The 27,077-nt window shown below is 47.0% G+C and overlaps 1 protein-coding gene across 1 annotated transcript in view; it reads right to left on the bottom strand.

Annotated features, from left to right (window-relative positions):
- slco5a1 (solute carrier organic anion transporter family member 5A1) overlaps positions 1 to 27,077 on the bottom strand; it is a 300,251-nt gene that overhangs the window by 31,340 nt on the left and 241,834 nt on the right. The window contains exons 6-7 of the mRNA XM_072467599.1: positions 16,974 to 17,133; positions 14,744 to 14,985 (exon numbers count right to left, since the gene is read on the bottom strand). Coding sequence (XP_072323700.1) covers positions 14,744 to 14,985; positions 16,974 to 17,133 — 402 coding nt within the window. The remainder of the gene's footprint in view (positions 1 to 14,743; positions 14,986 to 16,973; positions 17,134 to 27,077) is intronic.

Here is a 27,077-nt window from a genome sequence, read left to right as displayed (position 1 = left end):
CCGAAAGAACATTGGTGAGACAGTTGGGTTTTTACAAGAGTCTGAAAAGTTAGTGGTCTCATTTTTAAAAAACGGTTAACAGCTGTTTATTGCTCCTTTTTCTGAACTAAATTCAGAACATCAAGCTGCCAACTGTGGGATTTGAACTCAGGTTCTCTGGATTGCTGATCAAATAAGATAACCAGTATGTGCCCATTGGTGACCAATTGGAAGATTGAGGATTCTGACTGCCAGTTGACATGAGGAACAATAAATGGCTGACTGTAATTTCAAAATAAAGGTCAGTGAAGTTTATGATTGTCATCAGAGCCAAGGGATATCGTTCTCAGCTGTTAGTTCTATTACATTCCAGTAAACTTCTGCTTTCAGCCACTGCGTTGTACCTGGAAGTGGTGGCAAATCAGGAACCTATGGACGTGTTGCATATCAGCAACTTCAATCATTCGGTTTAGCTTGTGGCTTCCGTACACTTGTTGGTCACTAAGCTGTTCTCTCCTCAACGTCAGATTCACGGGGCTTTGTTTTTACGCCATGCTTCTTTCATTAAATTGTTTTAAAATTCAATTGTGGGGTCCATGGTAAGCAGCTGAGAGTACAGATGGCAGACATTAATAGGGAGAAGTGAATTTGTTACGGGGTAGTGGGGAGGCGGGGGGGTGGGCATAAAATGCAGTGAGCCACTCAAAAGTCCAGGGACTGGAAAATCAAGCCAGAGTAAAGTTCCGCCCTTAGTAATTTTTAATACTTCAAGGATATTAAATAGGCCTAGTTTTTAAGGCGGGAATGACGGGAAAAACTGTCAGCATTCACTGTCTGTTTAGCACAGGGCTAAATCACTGGCTTTCAAAGCAGATCAAGGCAGGCCAGCAGCACGGGTCGATTCCCGTAACAGCCTCCCCGAACAGGCGCCGGAATATGGCGACTAGGGGCGACTAATTTCATCATCATTTCATTTTTCATTACTCTACTGCAAAATGACAGTAACTTCAAGAATTGTTGCAGAGGACGCCATTCAGCTAGTCATTTTTCTGCAGGAAAAATGCACCTTGTGCCACTTCCCCACATTTTCCCATTTCACATAATTATCTAATTCTCTTTTGAAGACCACGTTTGAATCTGTCACCAACACACTCTCAGGCAGTGTGTCCCAGATCATAACCACTTTCTGCAAAATAATGTTTTCCCACATACATAGAAACATAGAAAGTAGAAGCAGAAGGAGGCCATTCAGTCCTTCGAGCCTGCTCCTCCATTCATTATGATCATGGCTGATCATCAGGTTCAATACCCTGATCCAGCCTTCCCCCAATATCCCTTGATTCCTTTAGCCCCAAGAGCAATTGCTTCTTGAAATTACACGTTTTGCCCTCAACTACTTTCTGTGGTAGCGAATTCCTCTCTGGGTGAAGAAATTTCTCCTCACCTCAGTCCTAAAAGGTTTAACCCTTACCCTCAAACTATGACCCTTAGTTCTGGACCCCCCCCCCCCCCCACCCCACCCCCCGCCCCCACTACCACCACCATCGGGAGCATTCTTTCTGAATACACCCTGTCTAATTCTGTTGGAATTTTGTAAACATTCTATGTGATCCCCTCTTCACTCTTCCAAACTCCAATGAATATAGTCCTAACCAAATTAGTTTGTCCTCATAATCAGTCCCACCATCCCAGGAATCAGCCTGGTAAACCTTTGTTGCCCTCCCTCCATAGCAAGAACATCCTTCTTCAGTAAGAACACCAAAACCGCACACAATTCTCCTGATGTGGCCTCACCAATGCCCTACACAATTGCAGTAAAACATCCATATTCCGAGACTCAAATCCTGTCGCTATGAAGGGCAACATACTATTTGCCTTCTTTACTGCCGGCTGTACCTCCGCTCTTACTCTCATCGACTGATGCACGAGGATGCCATGGTCTCACTGAGTATCCACATTATACTGCATCTGCCATGTATGTACCCACTCACTCAGCCTGTCCAAATCCTGCTGAAGCATCTCTGCATCCTCCTCACAGCTCACCCTCCCACCCAGCTTTGTATCATCTGCAAATCTGCAGATAATACATTTAGTTCACTCGTCCAAATCATTAATATATAATGTGAACAGTTGGGATTCTAGCACAGATCCCTGCGGTACCCTACTAGTCACAGCCTGCCAATCAGAAAAAGACCCATTTATTCCAGCTTTTTGCTTCCTGTCTGCTAACTGGCTTTCTATCCATCTCAAGGCACTACCCGTAATCCTATGCGCTTTAACTTTACATATATTTTAAAAGATTTTTAAATAATAATAATAATCTTTATTGTCATAAGTAGGCTTACATTAGTGCTGCAATGCAGTTACTGTGAAAAGCCCCCAGTCGCCACATTCCGGCCCTTGTTCGGGTACACAGAGGGAGAATTTAGAATATCCAATTCACCTAACAGCACATCTTTCGGGACTTGTCGGAGGAAACCGGAGCACCCGGGGGAAACCCACGCAAACAAGGGGAGAACGTGCAGACTCTGCACAGACAGTGACCCAAGCCGGGAATCGAACATGGGATCCTGGAGCTGTGAAGCAACTGTGCTACCCACTGTGATTTTTCCAATAATGGGGCAATTTAGCGTGGCCAATCCACCTACCCCACACATCTTTAGGTTGTGGGGGTGAAACCCACGCAAAAACGGGGAGAATGTGCAAACTCCACATGGACAGTGACCCAGGGCCAGGATCGAACCTGGGACCTCAGCACGGTGAGGCAGCAGTGCTAACCACTGCACCACCGTGTTGCCCTTTAACTTTACATATTAATCTGCTGTGTGAGATCTTGTCGAAAACCTTCTGAAAGTCTAAATAAAACATATCCACCGGTTCTCCCTTGTCAACTCTACAAGTTACATCTTCAAAGAATTCTAGTAGATTTGTCACGCATGATTTTCTTTTCGTAAATCTATGCTGACTTTATCTGATTACGCCACTGTTTTCCAAATGCTGTGCTACGAAATCCTTGATAATGGGCTCCAGCAACTTCCCTACTACCGACGTTGTGCTCACTGGTCTATAGTTCACCGTTTTTGCTCTCCCTTCCTTTTTGGATAGTGGGGCTACATTTGCTACCCTTCAATCTGCAGGAACCATTTCAGAATCCAAAGAATTTAGGAAAATGATTACCAATGGATCTACTATTTCTAGGGACACTTCCTTAAGTACTCTGGGATGAAGATTATCTGGCCCCTGAGATTTGTCTGTCTTCAATCCTATTAATTTCCCCAAAGCCATTACTTTGCTAATACTAATTTCCTTCAGCTCCTCACTGAACCTTGTGTTTCTCAGAAATTCTGGTACATTATTGATATCTTCCTCTGTGAAGACAAAAGCAAAGAATCAAATTTAGTTCTCAGCCATTTCTTTGCTCCCTGTTATGAATTCCCCCATTTTGGGGGCAGCACAGTGGCACATTGGTTAGCCCTGCTGCCTCACAGCCCCGAGGTCTCAGGTTCGATCCCGGCCCTGGGTCATTGTCTGTGTGGAGTTTGCACATTCTCCCCATGTTTGCGTGGGTTTTACCCCCACAACCAAAGATGTGCAGGGTAGGTGGATTGGTCACGCTAAATTGCCCCTTAATTGGAAAAAATGAATTGGGTACTCTAAATTTATTTTAAAAAAATGAATTCTCCTGCTTCTGACTGTAAGGGGCCTACATTATTTTATAATCATTCTTTTTCTCTTCACACATCTATAGAAACCTTTACAGTCAGCTTTTATGTTTCCTGCTAGGTTACTTTCAAATTGTATTTTCGCCTTGTTAATCAATCTCTTTGTCCGCCTTTGCTGAATTTTAAACTGCTCCCAATGCTCAGTCTTTTGCTTTTGCTAGCTAATTTGTGTGCCTCTTCTTTGAATCTAATACTATCTCTAATTTCCCTTGCGAGTCATGGTTTGGCCACAGTTCCCCTTCCCTGTCTTTTGCCCCTTGATGTTTCTTAATTCCACCCAGACAGATTCCGCATCACCTGTACTAATATCTTTCCTCAATGTCATATCAATATCTTCTTTAATCAACATTGCAACTCCACCAAATTTTCCTTTCTGTCTGCCCTTCTTAAAAACTGAATAGCCATGTCGCCATTGCTTTAATTTTGTCAATCACAATAAAACCCTGCCTTCTGGTTCTAGGTCCTTTCACCATTGGGAAGAGTCCACAGATGTGCAGGTTAAGGATGGTTAATTGCTCCTTAGTGTCCAAAGGTTAGGTGGGGTTACTGGGTTACAGGCTAGGGTGGAGGCGTGAGCTTAGGTAGAATGCTCTTTCAAGGGCCGGTATAGACCCGATGGGCCAAATGGCCTCCTGCTGCATTGTAAATTATATGATTCTATGATTTTCTCCCTGTCCAGACGCCTCATGATTTTAAATACTCTCTGAATCTTCTCTTCTCTGCTGCAATCGGAGTAACTGACGATACTCATCGCTGGAAACATACTCATAAATCTTTTCTGCACCCGCTCTAATGCCATCACATCCTTCCTGAGGTGTGGTACCCAGAACTGAACGCAATATTCCAGCTGAGGCTTATACAGGTTTATCGTAACCTTCTTTCTCTTGTACTCTGTGCCCCTATACATAAATCTCATATACAGAAATCTAGAATCTAGTGAGTCTACGCTTCTCCAGAGAGTGCACTGTTTAGGCTCCAAGAGACTTTAATTAATGGGAAATCTATAAACTGATGAAAACCTGCACATTTAATAGTGATGGACTCGCTGTAAAAATCATTAGAAAATTTACACTTTGTTTGATGAGGTGTAATTATTTTATTAATGGCATGCTAGCTTCATAATTATCATTAAACATCCTCACTGGCCCTATAAAGCTTATTTTACATTTGTGAACTGTCAAGTTTCTAAATCAATCTAATCTTAACCTTTATTAGTGTCACAAGTAGGCTTACATTAATACTGCAATGAAGTTACTGCGAAAATCCCCGAGTCGCCACACTACAGCACCTGTTCAGGTACACTGGGGGAGAATTCAGAATGTTCCAATTACCTAACAGCATGTCTTTCGGGACTTGTGGGAGGAAACCGGAGCACCCGGGGAAATCCCACGCAGATACGGGAAGAACATGCAGACTCCGCACAGACAGTGACCCAAGCTGGGAATTGATCCTGGGTCCCTGGCGCTGTGAAGCAACAGCGCTAACCACAGGGCTATTGTGCCGCCCTCTCCTTATGATGAAAAGGATTTCTGCATATTTTTGTAATGTTACGAATTAGCTGCTTTCCCGGTTTTCTAACATCATTGCTGCTGCATGTCTGGAGATCCGCCTGAGTTCATAGAATCATAGAATTTACAGCGCTGGAGGAGGCCATTCAGCCCATAGAGTCTGCACGGGCACTTGGAAAGAGTACCCTTCTTAAGCCCATGCCTCCACCCTATCCCCATAACCCAGTAACCCCACTAAACTATTGGCCACTAAGGGGCAATTTAGTGTGGCCAATCATTGTTTATCCTTACTGATTGTGGTCTATGGGTCAGGAAGTTGAGGATCTAATTAAGGAGGAGACAAGTCCTAGGTTTTGGAGTTTGGATATGAACTTGGCTGGGATTATGGTGTTGAAGGTGGAGTTGTAGTCAATAAATAGGAGTCTGATATAGGAGTCCCTGTTGTCGAGACGCTCCAGTGATGAATGTTGGGCCAGGGAGCTAGCATGTGCTGTGGACCAATTGTGAACCTCACCTGGTACTCCAGGCTGCAGTTCCTTCTCTGCTAGATGGCCTCATCTTGCCCTCCAGCTTTGACAGCCTGCCTGCTCTCCTTCATTGGATGTTGAGCATATCCTTTGGCCTCAAATTGGCCAATCCAGCCAAAATGAGTGTGGGCGATTGCTCTCAACATGGTGCGGGGTCAGGACCCGCATTTGACCCTGCCATTACAGGTCATCAATCACATGTATACATTGAGCAGAATCATGTGTAAGCCAATGCTGAAAGATCCCAGCTCCAGAACAAAACAGAATACAAGCCTGAAGTGTTGACTAGAGGAGCAACTCAAGTGAAAGGAATGGTTGTAAATGCTGGAAGACAGGAGTGGGTAAAATGATGGGCGTGGTTCATGATATTTTTTCCCAAACTGTTGAATAGCTTATATTTATTGTTTTATCGGTGTTATTTTCAGAACATTTGGTAGGAATATTTCTTTGGCGGGAGTTGTAAAATTATTTTCTTTATTTTTAGAAAACATTTTATTGAGGCATTTATAATTTTAACGTTTTAACATTCTAACCACCAGAGCAGTCCGACACACACAAAATCCCCATAATAACATACCCAACTTCCCCCCCGCCCGAACTCCTAACCATCCATATATTAGATTCCCTGCCCTTATTTTTCACTGCCATGCACGCCCCCCCCCCCCCATTCTGTTGACGGTCAGGTTTCCAAAAAGAAGTTGATGAACAGCTGCCACCTCCGAGCAAGCCCCTGTATTGAACCCCTTAAGGCAAATTTAATCTTCTTTAGCCTGAGAAACCCCGGTATGTCACTGACCCACAGCCCTAATTTTGGAGGCTCCGAGTCCCTCCATCCCAGCAAAAGTCATCTCCGGACTACCAGGGTGGCATAGGCCAAAACGTCGGCCTTTCCCCACCCTGGGCTCCCGGATCTTCCGACACTCCAAATATTGCCACCTCTGGACTCGGAGACACCCTCCATTCCAGGACCTCTGACATGACATTTGAGAATCCCTGCCAAAATTCCCTCAGCTTCGGCCACGCCTTAAACATATGTACGTGATTCGCCGGACTTCCCCCGCACTGCCCACATCTGTCCTCCACCTCCTCAAAAAACCTACTCATCCGGGCCACAGCCATATGAGCCCTGTGGACCACCTTGAATTGGAACGGGCTAAGCCTGGCACACGGCAAGGATGCATTGACTCTCCTCAGGGACTCCTCCCATAGACCGACTGTAAAATTATTTTCAAGATGATTGAAATAAAGTGAACAGTATTTTTGATTGGTTACTTGTTCATGATTATAAACGTTGAGCTAAACAGTTTGTATTGTCCTCTATGAATACATCAAACATGTCAGTCATATGGAGCAACTTCCTACCTATCATATTGGGTAAGACCACCCTGCCCACAAGACAATGGCTGTCAAAATGGCTGAAACAGTTCTTCCCATTCCTCCCCGATCATGCCCCTAACTCCTCCCTCCATATCACCACCACCGCACATCCACCCATGGAACATGTCATCTGACAAAAACAGGGGAAGAAAACACCGATAAGGAACTAATGCTGTACATAATTCCTCTCTGACAAGTATACCTGCCTTCCTTTTTATAACAAATAAATTTAGAGGTCCCAATTCATTTTTTCCAATTACGAGGCAATTTAGTGTGGCCAATCCAGCTACCCTGCACATCTTTGGGTTGTGGGGGTGAAACCCACGCAAACACGGGGAGAATGTGCAAACTCCACACGGACAGTGACCCAGAGCCGGATCAAACCTGGGACCTCGGCGCCGTGAGACAGCAGTGCTAACCACTGCACCCCCATGCTGTCCTACACCTGCCTTCCTAAGGTGATCAAAATCAGTCCAGGAGATCAAATGGACCTCGTGTTAACTTATACCTGGAAGTGAATGGGACAAACAAAATTTCCATGATGCTTCCACTGAAGTTACATCAGCGGGAGCGACTTCAAGAACATTTAAGGACTTAAATTGGCAAGTAAATTACAGAGGTTCAAAAATAATTAAGTAGCGAAAATGGGGGAATTTATATATCCAAATATAGACCTGAATAGTAATAGTGTAAAGGGCAGAATTTCTAAAGTGTGTTTTGGAGGACTTTTTCTATTAGTATATTTCCAATCCAATGAGAAAGGCAACATCACTGGATCCTAATCCAGGAATGAGGAGAGAAGAATGGATGAAGTCTCAATAGGGTAACATTTAAGGGGCAATGATCATGGTATCCATAAGCTTTAGGTTAGCTGTAAAACATCCTTTCCTTGGATTGTCACCTTGCCATGGTGGAGAAGCTTGAATGTAGGGCAGTACGGTAGCACAGTGGGTAGCAATGTTGCTTCACAGCTCCAGGTTCGATTCCCGGCTTAGATCACTGTCTGTGTGTAGGCTGCACGTTCTCCCTGTGTCTGCGTGGGTTTCCTCCGGGTGCTCTGGTTTCCTCCCACAAGTCCCAAAAGACGTGCTGTTAGGTGAATTGGACATTCTGAATTCTCCCTCAGTGTACCCGAACAGGGGCCGGAATGTGGCGATTAGGAGCTTTTCACAGTAACTTCATTGCCGTGTTAATGTGAGCCTACTTGTGACACTTAAGATTATTATTGTATTATGTTCTGTTGATCCCGAGAGCAATGCAGTCAGGAGTCTTAAACTCCTCGCACGGTCACTCATGATGGTACGGTCGGAGAAGAGGAGCCAGACAAAGAACAATCCAAAACAGTCCTCAATGGTGGATCAGGCAGAAGATACGCATATGGTATCAACGGCTGTGATGATGGATGAAGACGACAGCAGTAGGGAGATCCCCAGTCGCCAAGGTTCCCTTGCCACTGGAACTGGACCTACCCTCTGTCAAGGACCATGTGTCTGCTGATGTGTAACAGCATACCCACATTAAAAGATGTCCTGCACCGGGCACCTACCTAGAGGAAGTCACACAGGCAAGCCCTGTGGTGATCTGCAAGAAGTGACGGGACAGGACCATGAGATGTGGAAGTCCTGAGCTTCGGATCGGCCATATACAGTGGAGTTTGATTCAGTTGTCTCGCTCTTGGAATAGCGAGAGGAGAGCGTTTCAGCAGCTTTCTTCACAACTGAGCAGCCTTCCTCAGTATCCGTTCTGCTCATCCCGCATGGGGAAAGGACCAGAAAAGGTGCCCTAAACATAGTCTGTTCTGTCCCCAATCTGTCTGGAAAACTGCATCCAGCAGGCTCATTTACCTGCATTCAGAAAATCAAAAGTAAACTCAATTTCAGAATCTGGGATGCACGAACCCTCATGAATAATGAGCAAAACAATCGCCTGGAACGGAGAACTGCCTTTGTTGCCTGTGAACTCAGGCTCTCCAACGTTGACATCGATGCCCTGCAAGAGACACGAAGAGCAGGCAAAAAGCAGTTGGGGAAAGATGGTGATGGTTACACTTTCTTTTGGAGAGGAAAATCCAAGGTTCTGCCCTGGATGCATGGAATGGGATTCACCATCAAGAACAAACTTGTCACCCAACTCTTGGAGTTTCCTGTCTGCATCAACAAGCGCCTCATGACCCTCTGTCTACAACTTGCCAAGAATCAGCAGGCAATGGTCGTGAGTGCCGACGCCCCAACCCTTGATGCTAATTATGAGTCCAAAGATGACTTCTACTCCACCCTGGATACCATACTCACTAATATTCCAATGCAAGCTAGATCCTTGGGGAATTCAATGCCAGGGTTGCAATGGATCCCCAACTCTGGAAAGGAACCATCGGAAAATAAGTTGTTGGGAATTGCAACTCCAATGCGGTTTTCCTGCTTACCAAGTGCACGGAACACCAGCTTGTTATCACTTCTTTTTTAAAAATAAATTTAGTGTACCCAATTCATTTTTTCCAATTAAGGGGCAATTTAGCGTATTCAATCCACCTAGCCTGCACATCTTTGGGTTATGGGGGCAAAATCCACGCAAACACGGGGAGAATGTGCAAACTCCACACAGACAGTGACCCAGAGCTGGGATCGAACCTGGGACCTCGGCGCCGTGAGACTGCAGTGCTACCACTGCGCCACCGTGCTGCCCTAGCTTGTTATCACTAACACAGTGTTTTGCCCAAAAGGTAATTTCAAGACTCCCTGGAGACATCCACGATCAAAACACTGGCACATGATCAACTTTGTGATCGTCCGTTCGAGAGATCATAAGGCTACCCTCATCTCGAAAGTGGTGACCTGTACAGGTAACTGCTGGACAGACCACCGAGTCATCTGCTCCTCGATGCCCATCAAACTCTACCAGAATCATTGGGAGATGAAGAAACAGCTCCAAAAAAAGATCAACGTTGAGCAGCTTCAAGAGCAAGGTGAACTTCCAACAATGTTTTCTCCAAAATCTCCAAAGTGTTCATTCTAATGGAATGGAGGAAAACTGAAAAGAGCTGAAGGCAGCCATCACCTCAAGCTGTGAAGAAACCACCAAGACTGGTTCGGCGAGAATGATCCCAACATCCAAGACTACCCAAGAAGAGGAAAGTTTTCTGTGCCAACATAACCATCAAAGCAAAGAGGAGAGCTCTTCAATCAGCTATGGCGGAGGTACAAAGAAGAACTAGAGAAATCAAGAACCAATAATGGTGCACTGAGAAAGCTAAGAAGCTGCAACTCCTCGGCGACAAGCACAAAACCCGGGGCCTCTTCAGTGCCACCAAGGCAATATATGGACCCTATGGCAATATAAGCACCTAGCCCTCAAACCGTAAGGAAGGAACTCTCTTTAGAGCCAGAGAAAACATCAGCCTTCGATGGAGGGAACACTTCAAAGAACTATGTTACGTTCATAGATGAAGTCAGGTTTGAGAAATTTCCCCAACAAAGATGATCTTGGTCTCCCACCAAGCATGCGCGAAGTCAAAGCCGCCATTAAACAGGTGAAGAATGGAAAAGCCAGGAAAGGACAGGATTTCAGCGGAGATTTTCAAAATTGGAGGAGAAGAGATCACCTGTTATCTCCATCAGTTGTTCCCGAAAATCGGGGACAGAAAAGAAATTTCTGCTGACCTCAAGGATGCTGTCATCACCACTCTCTTAAACAAAGGAGGTAAAGTGGACTGTGGGAATGACCGAAGAATCTCCTTATTCTTCATCGCCTGGGAATATCATTGCCCGAATCCTCGCTAGCCGCCTTCTCCCATTCTCTGAAGAAATCCTTCCGGAAAGCCAGTGTGGCTTCCGACCATACCGTGGAACAGCGGATATGATTCCTACTGCCCAACAAATTCTAGAGAAAAGCCAGGAACAACATCAACCACACTACATGACTTTCATCAATCCGACCAAGGCTTCTGACTCAGTCAATCGGGAAGAGCTGTAGAAGACCCTGTCAAAGACTGGCTTGCCAGAGAAATTCATCAACAGTCCTCCATGACAAAATGTTGGTGACAGTCCTCAACGTTGGAAATAAGATAGACACCTTCGCAGTCAAGACTGGACTCAAGCAAGGAAGTGCCATCACCTCCACCCTTTTCTCCATCTTCATCGCCACCATCCTTCACCTTGTCAAGAACAAGTTTCCCAGTGATGTGAACATTGTCTACAGGATGGATGGAAAACTTCTTTACCTCAAAGAAAATGACACTGACATTGCTTGTGGAACTTCAGTATGCAGATGACAATGCCATCCCCACTCTCTCAGAAGAGAATCTCTAAGCCATGCTTGACACCCTCACAGAAGTACACAGAAGAATCCACCCCAAGGAAAGATACAGTCTCTCCCTCCATCAATATCAATAGGGAAACCCTACGAAACGTCGAGCATTCCCTACCTGAGGGGCCACCTCTCATCTAAGACTGACATCGATGCTGAGATCCAACATTGTATCCAATCCACAAGCACCTCCTTCGGATACCTAAGGGCGAGAGTCTTTGATGACAATGACATTAATGCTGACAGCAAGATCCTCATGTACAGGGCAGTCATCCTCATAATTCTTCTCTCCGGATCAGAAACTTGAACTACGTACAGAAGCCACCTCAAGGCTCTGGAGAGGTACCATCTGAGACTGATTCCCCGCATCAGCTGGGAGGACAGGCGTACTAACATCAGTGTCCTTGAAGGAACCAAGGGCACCAGCATCAAGGCCATGATCTTCCGAAACCAACTCCATTGGGCCGGCCAAGTGCTTACGATGTCAGAGTCTCGGCTGCCAAAACAAACTTTCTTTGCCCAGCTCAAGGAAGGCTCCCAAACAAGAGGATGACAAAGGAAGCATTTCAAAGACACCCTGAAGGCTTAACTCAAGAAATGCAACATAGACGTCAATGCCCGGGAGAACATTTCTCAGAAGACACCTACTTAGAGGAATCTCTTGATTGAAGGGACACAGTTCTTCGAGTACGCTCAACGGCCAGAGGCCAGAACAGAAACCTGAGAAAGGAATATCAGCGATCGAGTCCAAGGACTGACCTCACCTCCTGGAAACACACTGCCAGGTGTGTGGTCGAAGATCCAGCTCTAGGATCGGGCTCACCAGCCACACAAGGACTCAGAGAGACCATGAGTGTTTCTTAGGTGGACAATCACACTCGTTAGCGAGTGATTGCCGAAGAAGAAGAGGCAACAATGATCACGGATCATAAGTTTTAGGGTAGCTGTGGAAATATTTAAAGAGAAACCCAGAGTGAATATAATTAATTGGGGAATGACCAATTTTAATGGGTGGAACACATCTGGCCTAGGTAAATTGAAAACAAAGATTGACAGGCAAAACTGTAACAGAACAATAAGCTGTCTTTATAGAGGAGATCAGTAAAAGTACAGTTGAGGTGCATTCCCACGAGGGGGAAAGTTACAACAAAGTCAGAGCTGCCTGGATGATGAATGAGATAAGAGAATGAGATGCTGCAGAAAAAAGGTGTGTATGACAGATGACAAGTTGATAATACAACTGAGAACCAGGTTGAATGCACAAAGTTCAGAGGAGGTAGTTGGATCAATGGACAAGTTGAAAAAGAGGTGTTATTAGAAGGACAAGCTGTATTGAAGTTGATAAGTCACCGGGACCAGATGAACTGCACTCAAGAATACTGAGGGAAGTATGGCTGTAAATTGAGGAGGCACTAACCATAATTTTATCATCCTCCCTACATACAGGGTGGTGCCAGAGGACTGGAAAATTGTAAATGTTACATTCTGCTTCAATAAAGGTACAAGGATAAACCCGGTAACAATGGGTGGAATGTAATACCCTCCCCCAAAGCATATTTGGATGGGGAGGAGCATTTAATCGAGTGGGAGGGTACCATGTGGGGGGTCTCATCAACATCCTGCTTCAGCCTGATTAAGTCGAGGTTGGAACGGTGATGGCATACGGTGTCTGAGCTTTTTCAACAGAGGCATAGAGTGCAAAAGCAAGGAAGTTATGGTGAATCTAGGTCAGCCTCAACTGGGGTATCGTACCCTCTTCTGGGCACTGCACGTTAGGAAGGATGTGAAAGAGGCATTAGAGAGAGTGGAAGAAAAATTTACAAGAGTGATTCAAGGGGTGAGAGACTTCAGTTACAACGATAGATTGACAAAGCTGGGCTTTTCTCTGCAAAGAAGGGGAAGGTAAGAAGAAATAAAGGTGTCCAAAATTATGAGGGGTTTGGACAGATTAGATAGGGAGAAACTGATCCGAATGGAGGAATAGTCAAGAACTAGAGGAAAAAACATCTTTATGCAGAGAATGGTTAGGATCTGGAAGACATTGTCTGAGAGTGGCTTTCGAATGAGAATTGGCTAATTATCTGAAGAGAAAAACATTTGCAGGGCTCCAGGGAAAAGGTTGGGGGAGTGGGATTAGCTCTTGCTGAGAGCTCGTACAGATATAATGAGCCAAATGATCTCTTGTGTGCTATAATCATTCCATGCTTCTATGATTCTAGAATGTTTGCTAAAGGAGCAATGGCCTGTAGATTATCAAAACTTTAGCTTTAGGCAAGTTGGAATGGGAAATACTTGCCCCTGTGCAACTCCTGGATAATTCAGTTGAAAATAATTTCATGGTTAAAAATAAAATGTCAGTGACAGCAATTGCCATGGATACCTTGAGTGGCACTGTTATGGGCCAGGGTTTCGAGAACCCCAAAGTGTGTCATGGAGTTCACCTGACCCACAATTTTTAATAGATTGTGGTATGGGGAGCACACGGCCCACTCTACAGGTGTGGTACAGCAGAAATGGAAAAGTATTTTTTAAAGCAAAACAATGTTTATTCTATGAACTCAAGTTCACCTTTTTAAAACATACAGTGAACATCTTAGCAACCATCAATTCAAATACAACCCTCAAAGACTACAGCACTAAGTAATCCTTGAAGCTTTCCTTTTAACATCCATACGACTTAAAAGCATCTTTTACCAGAAGCACATTAGGTTTACATTCACTACTGAGAACATTAATAATTCTGAATTCACCAAATGATCAAGAGATACTCTTTTGATGGCAGAGAGAACAGCAGTACACCTGCTTGGTCTGGCTTCAGCCCCAACACTGAAAACAAAACTAAAACACACCCTGCAGCCTGCTCAAAAACGAAAGTAAAAAACTGACAGACAGCCCAGCTCCACCCACACTCTGACATCACTGCAGTAGTAAACACCCATTTCTTAAAGGTACTCTCACTACAGATATTTATATACACACCTATTTATAAACACCCATTTCTTAAAGGTACTCTCACATGACAGGCACACAATAGCTGTTTGTTCTTACATCCTTACTTCATTGCACTGCAGTCAGCAGCAAATACATGTCGACGAAATCAACCCAAACAGAGAGACACAAAATGTGTTCATTCCATTTCAAATGAGGCTTGGAATATTTACTTCAGGAATTTTCTAAATGGATGCTCCTTGCTTCATGCCACACATTGGGATCATTAAAATGTCACATCTGCACCAAAAGTTGCACCAAGACATCATGTGACAATAAACATATTACTGAGTATATTCTTCCAATACCTCCTGAACTGACATGCCCAGTTGGCTCTTACCTGAGTGTTACTATGATTACTGATGGCTGTGCACAAGCTGTTATTAACGTGACGATGAACAGGAATATCAGAAAAGGGATCAATGTATTGCACGTCCGCTCACACCTGCCAGACACTGCATAGCCATTCTCATTCAAATATGTTTTCACAATAACCAATCGGAGCTGATTTCTCTGACCGACTGTCGGCGGGGTTATCACCTGCCGGCTTTGAACACAGGCGCAGTCAGTGTAGTTCCTCATCTGTAAAACAAAATACGAGACTTAGGAAGGATCACTGCTTGAAGTTAATTACAGTCTACCCTCAGTCACAGCACGAATTGTTGATACAGCTATTGCGGAAGGCACTAAGAACATTCCTAATACAGCTGTTTTGTAACATCATTCAACCCTTTTCCTACAATACACATCCACATCAGTAAACCAATCTCTTAAGAAAATATCAGAAACTTCTGACTTCATTCAATTATAAATGAAAATTTCTATTCTTGGAAGGAAATCCACTGTTACACTACCTCAGTCAATAGTTTGCCTTTTAAACTATGTTATATCCACCTTTACACATTGGATATTATTGATTCCCATTTACCCTAAATCAGTCAGTAGTTAACTCTTTAACAGCATCAGTAAATATTCTCCTTTGCACCACATAATTGAACAAACTAAAAGCAGCATATACTTTCATAGATCACCACCTAGCAGCATCTCCAGATAAAAAAAAACAATATTCTGTTAAAGTGCAGAGAGAAATGTCAACAAGGTGACTACAGTATAAAAGAGAGCACATGAATCAACACCCAACCTTTGAATTGATATACCATACAACTGCTAGATCTAGGACTTAAAACTAGACTTCTCTGCCCACTTGTCTCAATTTCTACATGCCTAATAGTGATTGAATTTACAGGAATAGCTGTTGGCCAATCGGTCCCTCAAGTCAGTTTCAAAGATTTTAACACTCTTCAGTGAAGACACTTCTTTTCATGACAAACCCCTTCATCTGAGGTTGTAACTCTCTAGTTCCAGATTCTCCAGGCAGAGGAAACAACCTCACAGGGGGCTTGACTGAGTAGAGGGTAAGAATTTTACACGTTGCAATTAGATTATCTTTCATTTTTCTAAACTCCAGAGACTATAAGAGGCTCATTCTACTCAATGTCTCTTCATAGGAAAGCACTCTAAACAGGTTGTCAGAGGTTAATAGCTTGAGGGATCCACGCCGCATCAAGCATGGCTGACCGGCAGTCTCTCCCACTCTAATCGCCAGCCAGTGGCATGTGTCGGACGGATCTTGCAGCTTGATACTCAAACTGTTGGCCGCATTATGAACACGCCTTCCTTGGCTATCAAGTCCTGGGGTGGGACGCAAATCCAGACCTTCTGGCTTAAAGGGAGGGGTGCTATGCAATGCATCACAAGACCTCCCTAGTTTGTCACTGCGCATACATATTAATTTCTGTTTACAGGGGCTGCCAAAATTCCTTTGAATACCAACACTTTCTAGCATTGCACCTTTTAAAAAATATTCAGCTTTTCGATTCTTCTGACCAACTTGGATAATTTTACATTTCCCTAAATTATGGGCAGAAACCTGTGTCCCTGCCCGTGCTGAGTCTGGTGGCGGAGGACATTTAATCAGTTGGGAGGCTGGGAGTGGGGACCATGCCACCTTCCGGTTTCCACCCTTATTGAATACGGAGTGAGAGGACCCAAGATTGGCTTTCCTGCCATGTTGCCAATTAAGGCCCACTTATGGGCCTCATCTTGCTGCCACTGGTATTAACCCAGAGGTGGGCGGGGGTGGGGATGGGCCATTACACACAAACCCTGGTGTGTTTTCATGCAGGCCTTGGGGCTGAGGAGGATGGGCGGGATCCCTCATTCAAAAGTACTCAATGCCTAGTCGAGGGACCCTGCATCAGGAAGGGAGGGTTTGCCAAGAGTGACCCTGGCCTTGCTGCCCTCACACCCCATTCCCGTAAGCCAGTTCTGCTGGCACCGTCCCTGGGTCCATCCTTGATCTGAGGCCCAGGTGGATGTTGTACCAACAGCAGCCAGCCTCTCCCAGTTGTGCTGCTGAACACAGAAGTACTGCTGGCCTCTGACTGATCAGCGAATCTTAGCAAGCGGGACTTCCACCCTACCACAGTGTGATTCTGCTGTGCGTGTGTTTATCAGACATATGAGAATGTTATTTTGACATTCACAATCTTGTGGTAACAGTCACTCACCCCTGTGCTTTCATTCACCACGTTTGAGCAGCCAGCCAAGCAAGGACTGAAGTATGTGATCCCATCTGATCCACAGACAGGCTCATACTCATGGATTCTGCACGCACAGTTAACATTGCAGCCACCTGTTAGATTTCTGTGTGCCATTGTAAGCGAAGGGCTGGAATAAAAACAAAATGAGTTGTTACTGCCATCATTCCTTCTCCAAAGAAAACACTGAGTTTGCTCATTCATTATGCCTTTCAAATGGAATTACACGCAACAATTTTTTTTTTTGCTGACGATAGGTAGATTTAGGCAGACATTAGTGACAGCCATGTGAATCAATGCCCAGATCGTTGAGTGGCAGTCTAATTGTTCTGGGAGTCATATAAAGGGCAGAGTAATATTAAGAAAAGTTTATTTCAATCACATCTGAATCATTTGCAATTTTTCCTTTCCTATGTTAATTGGTATAAGCGTTTTTTCCCTAGTACCCCCAGGGGACATTGAGGAACGTATGAACCAGTGTAGACCATTTAGTTCCTCAAGCCTATTCCACCATTTAGAGAGGTCATGGCTGATCTGTAACTTAACTCCATATACCCACCATCGCCCCATATCCCTCACTACTTTTGATTAACAATCAATCTCAGATTTAGAATTTACAATTGATCTGGCATCAATTGCCATTTGTGGAGGAAAGTACCTAAATTTCATCACCCTTTACGTGGAGAAACGTTTTTGAATTGAATTGAATTTGGTTTATTGTCACATGTACCCAGGTACAGTGAAAAGTATTGTTCTGCGTACAGTCCAGCCAGATCGTTCCATACATGAAAAAACATGCATGCACTGGGGAGGGGACCAGCACCCGGTCCAGGAAATGTTACATGCAGGTGTCTGGTGACCAGGGGCCCCCGCAGCAGCCGGGGATGCGTGGTTAGGTCATGCTGGATGGCAGTGGATGTGGGGAGGAGGGTCCCGGGGTGGAAGACACTGCTGGTCGTCAGTCTCTCTCCCTCCCCAGTTCCTTCCAGATATTATACGAGATGGATGATATCTTGGACCCCTTGGGAGGCTGCCCTCGCGGTGCTGCTGGCAGATCAGGTGGCCAGACGCTGGAGAAGGCGGTGGCAGCAGCGTTGACAGAGGTCCGAGGTGGGGCCCATGTGCAGGGCTCCGCCCCACACCCTGAGGACCCGGCCGCCCATCAGTGTACAAGGTATACAGGCGACGCTGGTCTTTCGAACAGACGACGGACCGCGTGTGCCGCAGGAGGCTGCGCCTCGACAAGGGGACGGTGCAGCTTCTGTGCCATGTCCTCGCGGACTTGGCACCAGGCGGAGGAGGAGGATACCTGCTTCGGGGGGGGAAACTGATGATGGCCCCTGGGATATGTCCCCAGCGGCTCGGACATGCTGACGGGTTACTCAGCGATGGCCGTCACTGAGTGAGCAACACCTTGGACGCCACCATCCATGCTGCTGACGTTGTGTACCAGGCTCTCCACTGCCGTCGCCACCCTAGCTGTGTTGGCCTCGGTGCCATGCATTGCCACTGCTATTTCCAGCATCGGAGCCTCTGGGACTCCTCCGATCGGCTCTGGACCTGCTGGAGTGTTGCTGACCCCCCCTCTGAATATCACGGCCACAATCTAACATCTGCATCAGTTCCGGTAAACCTGGTCCAGAAGCTCAGCATCTGCCTGGGACCCAGCTGGGTCCTGGGATCCAACAGACCAACGACTGCTGTCTCACCTGGGCGTTCTTGCTTCCACCTGATGTGCATCAGCAACTGTGTGGTGCTCACCAGAATATGCCCCAGAAGCCTGACCACTAATGTCGCCAACTGAGATGTCTGTCTCTGCGTTGGTAGCGGGTGTGGAAGACAGATGTGCCGCGAATATGGGGGTCTCCTCGGAGCTCCCCTCCGAAGTCTGCTTATGGGAGGCTGCAGGGGGCATACCACCCGGATGGGTTCGGCACCGTCAGATGGAGATCCTGCAGGATAATGGACATGTGGGTCAGTGGGAGGGATGGATCATTCCGTATGGCATTAACAACTCAAGTGTGAAGGGTCATTGGGTGGCAGCCGTAGATCTTCACCTCTGGGTGGCGGGTGAGGCCGGTGCGAGGGGGTCCGGTGCCAACTCACCAGCGTAGCCCTGTGGAGGTTGCTGATCTTCTTACGGCACTGGGTGCCAGTCCTCCTGGTGATGCTCCCCAAGCTGACGACCGCTGCCACCTCCCGCAGGGACACTGGCTGCCCTGTGATTGACTCTCCGAGCCCCTCAGGGAAACAGGGCATCCCATGTGCACTCGACCATGTCCACCAATCTGACCAAGTCGGGAACCCGAATCGTGGGGCTGGTCTCCTCGGTGGCTTGGCTGCGAGCTGTGTGGTTTGCTCTGCGGGATTGGTTCAAGTGCTGTTCTCCGCTTGTTGGCGGGGAGCAGGTGGAATCGTCATTTGCGGTTTGAAGCCCCGGGGTCTCTTTAAATGGACCAATTAACGTTTGATACCAGTGGCGACTTGTCGGGTCGAGCGTCGGGAAGCTTGCGGCAGTTCCCGCTCATGACCATGAAACTTTTCCATTAAATCGCGCCTATAAGATTCTGAGGGAGCTTGACAGGGTGGATGCTAAGAGGATGTTTCCCCTTGTGGGTTGTGTAAAACTAGGGGACACACTTTAAAAATAAAGAGTCTCCCATTTAAGATGGAGATGAGGATGAACGTTTACTCTCAGAAGTCCATTAGACTTTAACATTCTCTTCCCAGAGTAGGAGGCTGAAACATTGAATGTATTCAAGGCTGAATTTGATCAAAAAGGTAGTCAGAGGTGATATAATAATAATAATCGCTTATTGTCACAAGTAGGCTTCAATGAAGTTACTATGAAAAGCCCCTAGTCGCCACATTCCGGCGCCTGTTCAGGGAGGCCGGTGCGGGAATTGAACCCGCACTCCTGGCGTTGTTCTGCATTACAAGTCAACTGTTTAGCCCACTGTGCTAAACCAGTCTGGTGGGGATAAGCGGGAAAGTGGAGTTAAGGATGCAGTCAGATCAGCCACGATCTTATTGAATAGCAGAGCAGCACGTTAGGCTGAATGACATGGGCTGAATGGCATACTCCAGCTTCCATTTCTTAAGATCGAACATCTCACTTCCCCTCCCTTTCCCCATAGCTCTGCAATTTATTTTCTCTCCAGGTGCATATCCAATTTCCTTTTGAAAACCATGACTGAATCTGCCTCTACCACTGTTATCAGGCAGTGCATTGCAGATCCTAACCACTCACTGCACATAAAAGCTTTTTCTCATGTCACCATTGGTTCTTCAACCAAACACCTTAAATTGGTGTCCTCTGGTTCATCACATTTTAATGATCTATGTACCTGGACCGCAGATCTGTTTGGACCTCCGCTGCTTCTACATTCTCACCATTTTGAATGTACTCTTCCCTGTCCTTAATTGGTCCAAAGTGGATGACCTCACATTTGCCTTCACTGATATCGATTTGCCATAGTATTGTCTATCCATTCAAAAGCTAGTGATTCGAAACAATCCTGTTGGACTTTAACCTGGTGTTGTAAGACTTCTTACCGTGCGCACCCCAGTCCAACGCCGGCATCTCCACATCATGGCTACCATTTTACATAACACAGCTCAACAGTGCTGCCTATATCTGTGTCATCGGCAAATCTGGATATGTGGGACTGAATTCTCCGTTTTGCGATGCCGGCAGTGAGAATTCCGATCGGGCAGAAAATTGTGCGAAATGGAAAAATTCAGCTTTATGCCCGGCGCCGATTCCAACAGCATGCTCCAGTCCGATAATGCTGGCGGCCTTATTGAATTTTGAACTCCTTGCCGGCAGGTCCACACAAAACTGTCATTTGCATGGATTCAAATATCATAAGCAACTTGGACACTTCATGCTCCGCTCCCCCCCGCCCCCAACCGTGTTGTGCCACCCCTCTTAGCAGAAATCTCACGGGCATGGATTGGTGCAAGTTTTTATAAGTGGGGACTTGACTCCTGGGAGGGAGCAGGAGGCTAAAAGAACCTCTAAAAAAGTCTCAAACATTGTCCGGCTTACTGGGGGTGGCTGCCCAGCTGGGAGCAGTAGCAGGGAACAACTTGGTGCCAAGTCTGTGGACGCGGGGGTATCCCCCTCGTGACTGTTACTGCAGTCTGTGATTTAAACGCAACTCTCTGGTGCTACTTACAGGCTTACTCACAATGCTTACTGCTCACAGTGTCCTGGAAATGGTCAGAGAGCCTCTGGTGATGTGGGATCCCTCCCAGGCCACCCTTCTGGAAACCCCCTTACCCTCGCTGTATCATCAAGGGGATGGGCGCGGCCAAGCTGAATCAGTGGCCCCACCAGGTACTGTCCCTCCTCAGAAGCTTTGCCCCACTGCAGAGGAAGCTGGGGATTAACAGAGTTTACTCCAACCAGAGGACACCTGCACTATGGCCTTTGGAACCCTTCCTGGTTCTCTGCCCCTCTCAGGGCAGAGGTTTCACCAGTGACCCGCCACCCCTCAGGATCACCAGCTGTCTCCACCTGGTGAGGCTGGCAGTGCTGAATGCCTCTGCCACTCCCTCCTAGGTGCTGTTCAGGAGAGGCTTCAGTCTGCGGCCCATCCTGGGGAAGAGGATGTCCCTCCTCTCCTCATTGGCATTGAGCAGTGGGTCCACCTCAGATCCTGACCTCGGGGGGGGTCTTCTGTGAGCCCTCTTTGTGGCTGCGGTGAGCGTATGGTAACTGAAGCGCTTAAAAACAACACCAGCTGTTGGGATTTCTAGCGTTAATTCCGGCCCCAGCAATTACACAGCCCGCTGGCCAGGAATTGTTTTCAATTCTTGGTGGCAGAGTGATGGCCAATTTGCATGTCCTGACTCACTTACCGAATAGAGCCCTCAACGGTACGTGAACCGCACGCTATTCAGTCCTGGCCGGAAAACTCCCAAATAGAGAATTCAGCCCGTGGTTTTTTATCCTACCTTCTAAGTTATTAATAAATATATTTGGAGTTTAGAAGAATGAGAGGTGATCTTATTGAAACATATAGGATTCTGATGGAACAACCCAGTACCTTGTGAGACACCATTAATCACATCCAACTAATTATAGTACATGTCCATTATCCCTACTGTCTTCTGCCATGCAGGCAATTTTCTAACAAGGCCGACAATTTGCCGTTAATTCCATGAGCTTCAACTTTAACAAGCAGTCTCTTATTTTTTTTAAATTTGGTCATGGGATGTGGGCATTGCTAGTTGGCTGGGCAACCCTTGAGACGGTGATGTTGAGCCACTTTTTTGAATCGCTGTAGTCTATGTGATGTAGGTACACCCACCATGCTGCTGGGAAGGGAGTTCCAGGATTTTGATCCAGCAACAGTGAGACTTATTGGGGACTATATCAAATGCCTTCTGGAAGTCCATTTTCCGGTCCATTATTTCAGTCGCCATTCAAAAATTTTAATCAGTTTTGTCAGGCATGATCTATCCTTTGCAAATCCTTCCTGGCATTCTCTGATAAGCGGAATATTTTCAATTCAGTCACGCTATACTTAATTTTTTTTTGAAAAGCAATTTATTGAAGGCATTTTAAATACATACATAATCACAAAAATACAAAAGCCAACCGTGGTAACAAGTGACAACTCGCTCCCCCTTCCCTGTACCCCCCCCCCCCCAATAACAGTTCCTACTCATTGCGCTGCCACCCTGGCACCGCCCCCTTTTCCAACTTATCGCCCCCCCCAACAAAAAATAAACAACCGCCCTGCTGATGGCTTAATACTCCTTAGAGAAGTCAATAAACAGCTTCCACCTCAAGGTGAATCCCTCCTCCACCTCTCGAATCGCGAACTTAATTTTTTCCAAATGCAGGAACTCTGATAAATTGCTCAACCAAACCCCTGCCTTTTGTTGCTCCGAGTCCTGCCAACACAGCAAAATGCATCTTGGGGCTATCAGGGAGGTAAAGGTCATGATTTCAGCCTCTCTCCCCACCTGTACTCCCGGATCCATTGACACTCCAAATATCACTACCTTCGGATTTGGAGCTATCTCTACCCCCAAAACCTTTGACATTACATCCGAAAATCCCTTCCAAAACCCCCTCAACCTTGGACACGCCCAAAACATATGTACATTGTTCGCGCCCCCCACCCCGCCCCCACCTATCCTCTTCCCCCCCAAAAGACCCGACTCATCCTGACATCGCGAACACCATCATGGAAGCTCTCATTTAAACTGGATAAGATTTAGCCTAGCCCCCCCCATCCCACCTTTGATCCCTCTCCAAGTACACCCTCCTCACCGTGGAGCCTTTCCTGTCCACATAACATCAAAATCAACCCATTCACCTTCCTACACAAAGGACTTCGGAACAAAAATAGGGAGATTCTGAATTCTGAACTTTGGCAGCACCATCATCTTCGCCATCTACACCCACTCCACCAAAGATGATGTCTTCACATCCTATCTCTTGAAATCCGCCTTCATTCCCTCCACCAGCCACGCCAAGTTCAACTTGTGCAGCTGGGCCCAATTCTGCGCCACCTGTGTCCCAAGATAGTGAGAGCTCACCCCCACCAGCCAAAATGGCAATTCTCCCAGCCTCCTCTCCTGTCCCCGTGCATTAATTTGGAACACTTTGCTTTTCCCCATATTCAGCTTGTACCCTGAAAAGTGGCCAAACTCACCAAGAATCCCCATGATCCAATCGAAGCTCCCAACCGTGTCCGAAATATACAACAGGAGATCATCTACGCACAAAGATACTCGGTGTTCGAAGCCTCCCCCTGCCAACTCAATCCCTTCCATCTCGTAAGCACTAATGCTAACGGCTATATCGCTAGGACAAAGAGCAGCGGGGAGAGCGGGCACCACTGCTTCATCCATGGTGTAACCCAAAGTAATCTGAACTAACCTTATTCGTCAAAACATTCGCCTGAGGTGCCTTGTGCAGCAGTCAAACCCAATCCACAAATCCCTGCCCAAACCTGAACCGACCCAACACCTCAAACTGACATGCCCATTCAACTCGATCAAACACCTTCTTCGCATCCACTGCCACCATCGCTTCCCGGCCCTCTGAGGGCATCATAATAACATTAAGCAGCATCCATACATTCGCCGAAAGCTGCCGCCCCTTCACGAACCCCGGTTGGTTCTCTCATATCATCCTCTGCACACAATCCTCTATCCTCGATGCCAGCACCTTCGGCAACAACTTTGCGTCTACATTCAACAGCGAAATCAGGCGGTACGATCCGCACTGCTCCTGTCTTTGTCCTTCTTTAAAATGAGCAATATAGAGGCCTGCAAGAAGGTGAAGGAGGGGGGGGGGGGGGGGGGGGGGGGGGTGTTGGCGGCGGCTCCCCCGCTCACCATCGACTCATTATACATCCCAATGAGCAGGGCCCCCCAGCACCAATCCAAACTTCCTATACAATTCAGCTGGGAACCCATCTGGCCCCAAAGCCTTCCTGCTTGCATTGCCCTCCACGCAATCCATCAACTCCCTCCGCCCATTCAAGGCCCCCAATCCCTGCACCTTCGCCTCCTCATCCCTCGGGAACTCCAACCCGTCCAAAAACAAGCTCATCCCTTCATCCCCGAATGGAGGCTCCGAGTCATACAATCATCGATAGGAGGCCTCAAAAACCCAATTCACCCCCTTTGGCTCTGATACCACACCCTTCCATTCTCTCTCGCTGCCACCTGCTTCCTCAACTGATGCGCAAGCATCCTACTCACTTTCTCCCCATACTCATAAACCGCCCCTCTGGTGCTACGCAGCTGCCCCACCGCATTTCCAATGGACACCAGCTCAAACTCCATCTGCCTCTCCTTTAGTGATGGCTCCTCAGACACCACCGCATAGCTCTGGTCCACCCTCAGAATATTCTCCACCAACTCAGCTGCTCCGCTCTCTCCCTGTGCACCCGAATCAATATAAATTTGTCCTTTACCACCCTTTTCAGCACCTCCCACAGCGTGGCGACAGAAACCTCACCTGTATCATTCAGCTCCACATAATTTTGGATGACCACCCTCACTCTCTCACAAATTCCCTTGTCCGCCAATAACCCCACATCCAACCTCAACTGTGGCCGTTGAACCTCCCGCTGCACCACCCACAAATCCACCAGTGCAGCGCATAGTCAGAGACTACAACCTCTGAACACTCCGATACTACCACCCCCGCCAACCGCACCTCGTCTAACACAAAGAAATCAATCCGGGAATACACCTGGTGTATATGCAAGAAGTATGAACACTCCTTTGCCCCCAGCCTCTCAAACCGCCATGGGTCCACGCCCCCCACCATACACTCCATAAACCCCAACAACTCTCTCGCTGTAGCCGAAACCTTCAGGAATCTAGGGCATGACTGGTCCAACCTAGGATCCAGAACAGTATTAAAATCTCCCCTCTCCCCTTAAACATCTCTGAAACCTTCCGAGAACCCGCCTCAAGAAATCCACATCATCCTAATTTGGGCATATACATTCAATAACAACACAGGCATCCCCTCGAGCTTCCCGCTAACCTTCACAAACCTACCCCGAGGATTGGTTACAAATCTGCCGACCTCAAAGGCCACCTTCTTGTTGATCATCACCGCTATCGCCCTCATCTTCATATCCACCCTGGGTAGAACACCTGTCCCATCCAGCCCTTCCTCAGCCTTGTCTGGTCCCCCAGCTTCAGGTGTGTCACCTGAATAAACACGTCCGCTTTCAAACACCTTAAATGTGTGAAAACGCACAACTTTTTGACCCTGTACATTCCACGTAATCAACCGGGACTCCCCCCCACCCCCCAAAACCCTCCTTTAGCCAGCTCCTCAAGGTCCTTGCCTCGCTCACCGTCGGGCCCCGCCTCACAAGATGTCTTTGCCTCTGAACCAACTGCGCCACATCAACACAACCCTGTCAACATCCCTTCCCACAACCCCCTCGCTCCTCCCTATAATCAAAGACAAGGAAAACCCAACCACCCTTCCCCTCCCCCACTTCCTCCAGAAGTCGACCCCCCACTACACACTCGTTAACTAGCCAACCGCCTAGCATGATGGCCCCCACTTGAGTCTACCCCCCTTCCCCACAATCACCCTTCACCCAGATAGCCCTAAAACCAGTAAAAGCCAAAAAACACAACTCACCCACTCTACACCCATATTTATTAAATATAACATTCCCTACTTTAGCATGTCCAAAGTTCAGTGTCCTCACACACCTCCCAGTCCATGGTCTCTCATAAATTCACTCGCCTCCTCCGATGTGTCAAAATAAAACTCTAGATTCTGGTGTGTGACCCACAGACGAGCAGGATACAACGCCCCAAACTTCACCCCTTCCTTGTCGAGGACAGCCTTGATCTGATGATAATCGGCCTGCTATATGGCCAACTCCACACCCAGATCCAGATAGATCCTCAGCACGTTTCCTTCCCAGGTGCACTTGTTCATTTGCTTCGCCCATTTCAATATCTTCTCCTTATCAAGTAAACGATGCAGCCACACCACCATCGCTCTCAGTGATTTCCCCACCTTCAGCCTCCTCCTCCTGAGCTCCTGTGTGCTTGATCCACCTCAGGGGACAGTCAAAGATCCCCTCCCCACCAACACATCCAACATACTTGCCACATACTTTTCTGCCTGCATTCCCTCAATTCCCTCAGGCAGCTCCACGATTCTGCCTCCTGGAACGGTTCTCGAGGTCCTCCACCTTCTCCCTCAACCTCATATGGCTATCCGCCACAAGCACCATCTCCAGCGAGACCAGCTCAGGTTCCCCCACTGACTCTTCCACCTTCCGGAGTGCCAGACGGTAGCACAGTGGTTAGCACTGTTACTTCACAGCTCCAGGATCCCGGTTCATTTCCCGCTTGGGTCACTGTCTGTGTGGAGTCTGCACGTTCTCCCCGTGTCTGCGTGGGTTTCCTCCGGGTGCTCTGGTTTCCTCCAACAAGTCCTGAAAGACATGCTATTAGGTAATTTGGACATTCTGAATTCTCCCTCTGTGTACCCGAACAGGCGCCGGAATATGGCGACTAGGGGCTTTTCACAATAACTTCATTGCAGTGTTAATGTAA

Source organism: Scyliorhinus torazame, chromosome 11 (genome assembly GCF_047496885.1).
Source record: "Scyliorhinus torazame isolate Kashiwa2021f chromosome 11, sScyTor2.1, whole genome shotgun sequence".
Taxonomy (NCBI): Eukaryota; Metazoa; Chordata; class Chondrichthyes; order Carcharhiniformes; family Scyliorhinidae; genus Scyliorhinus; species Scyliorhinus torazame.
Note: the sequence above shows the minus strand (reverse complement) of the source record. Positions and strands in the feature narration are given on the sequence as shown.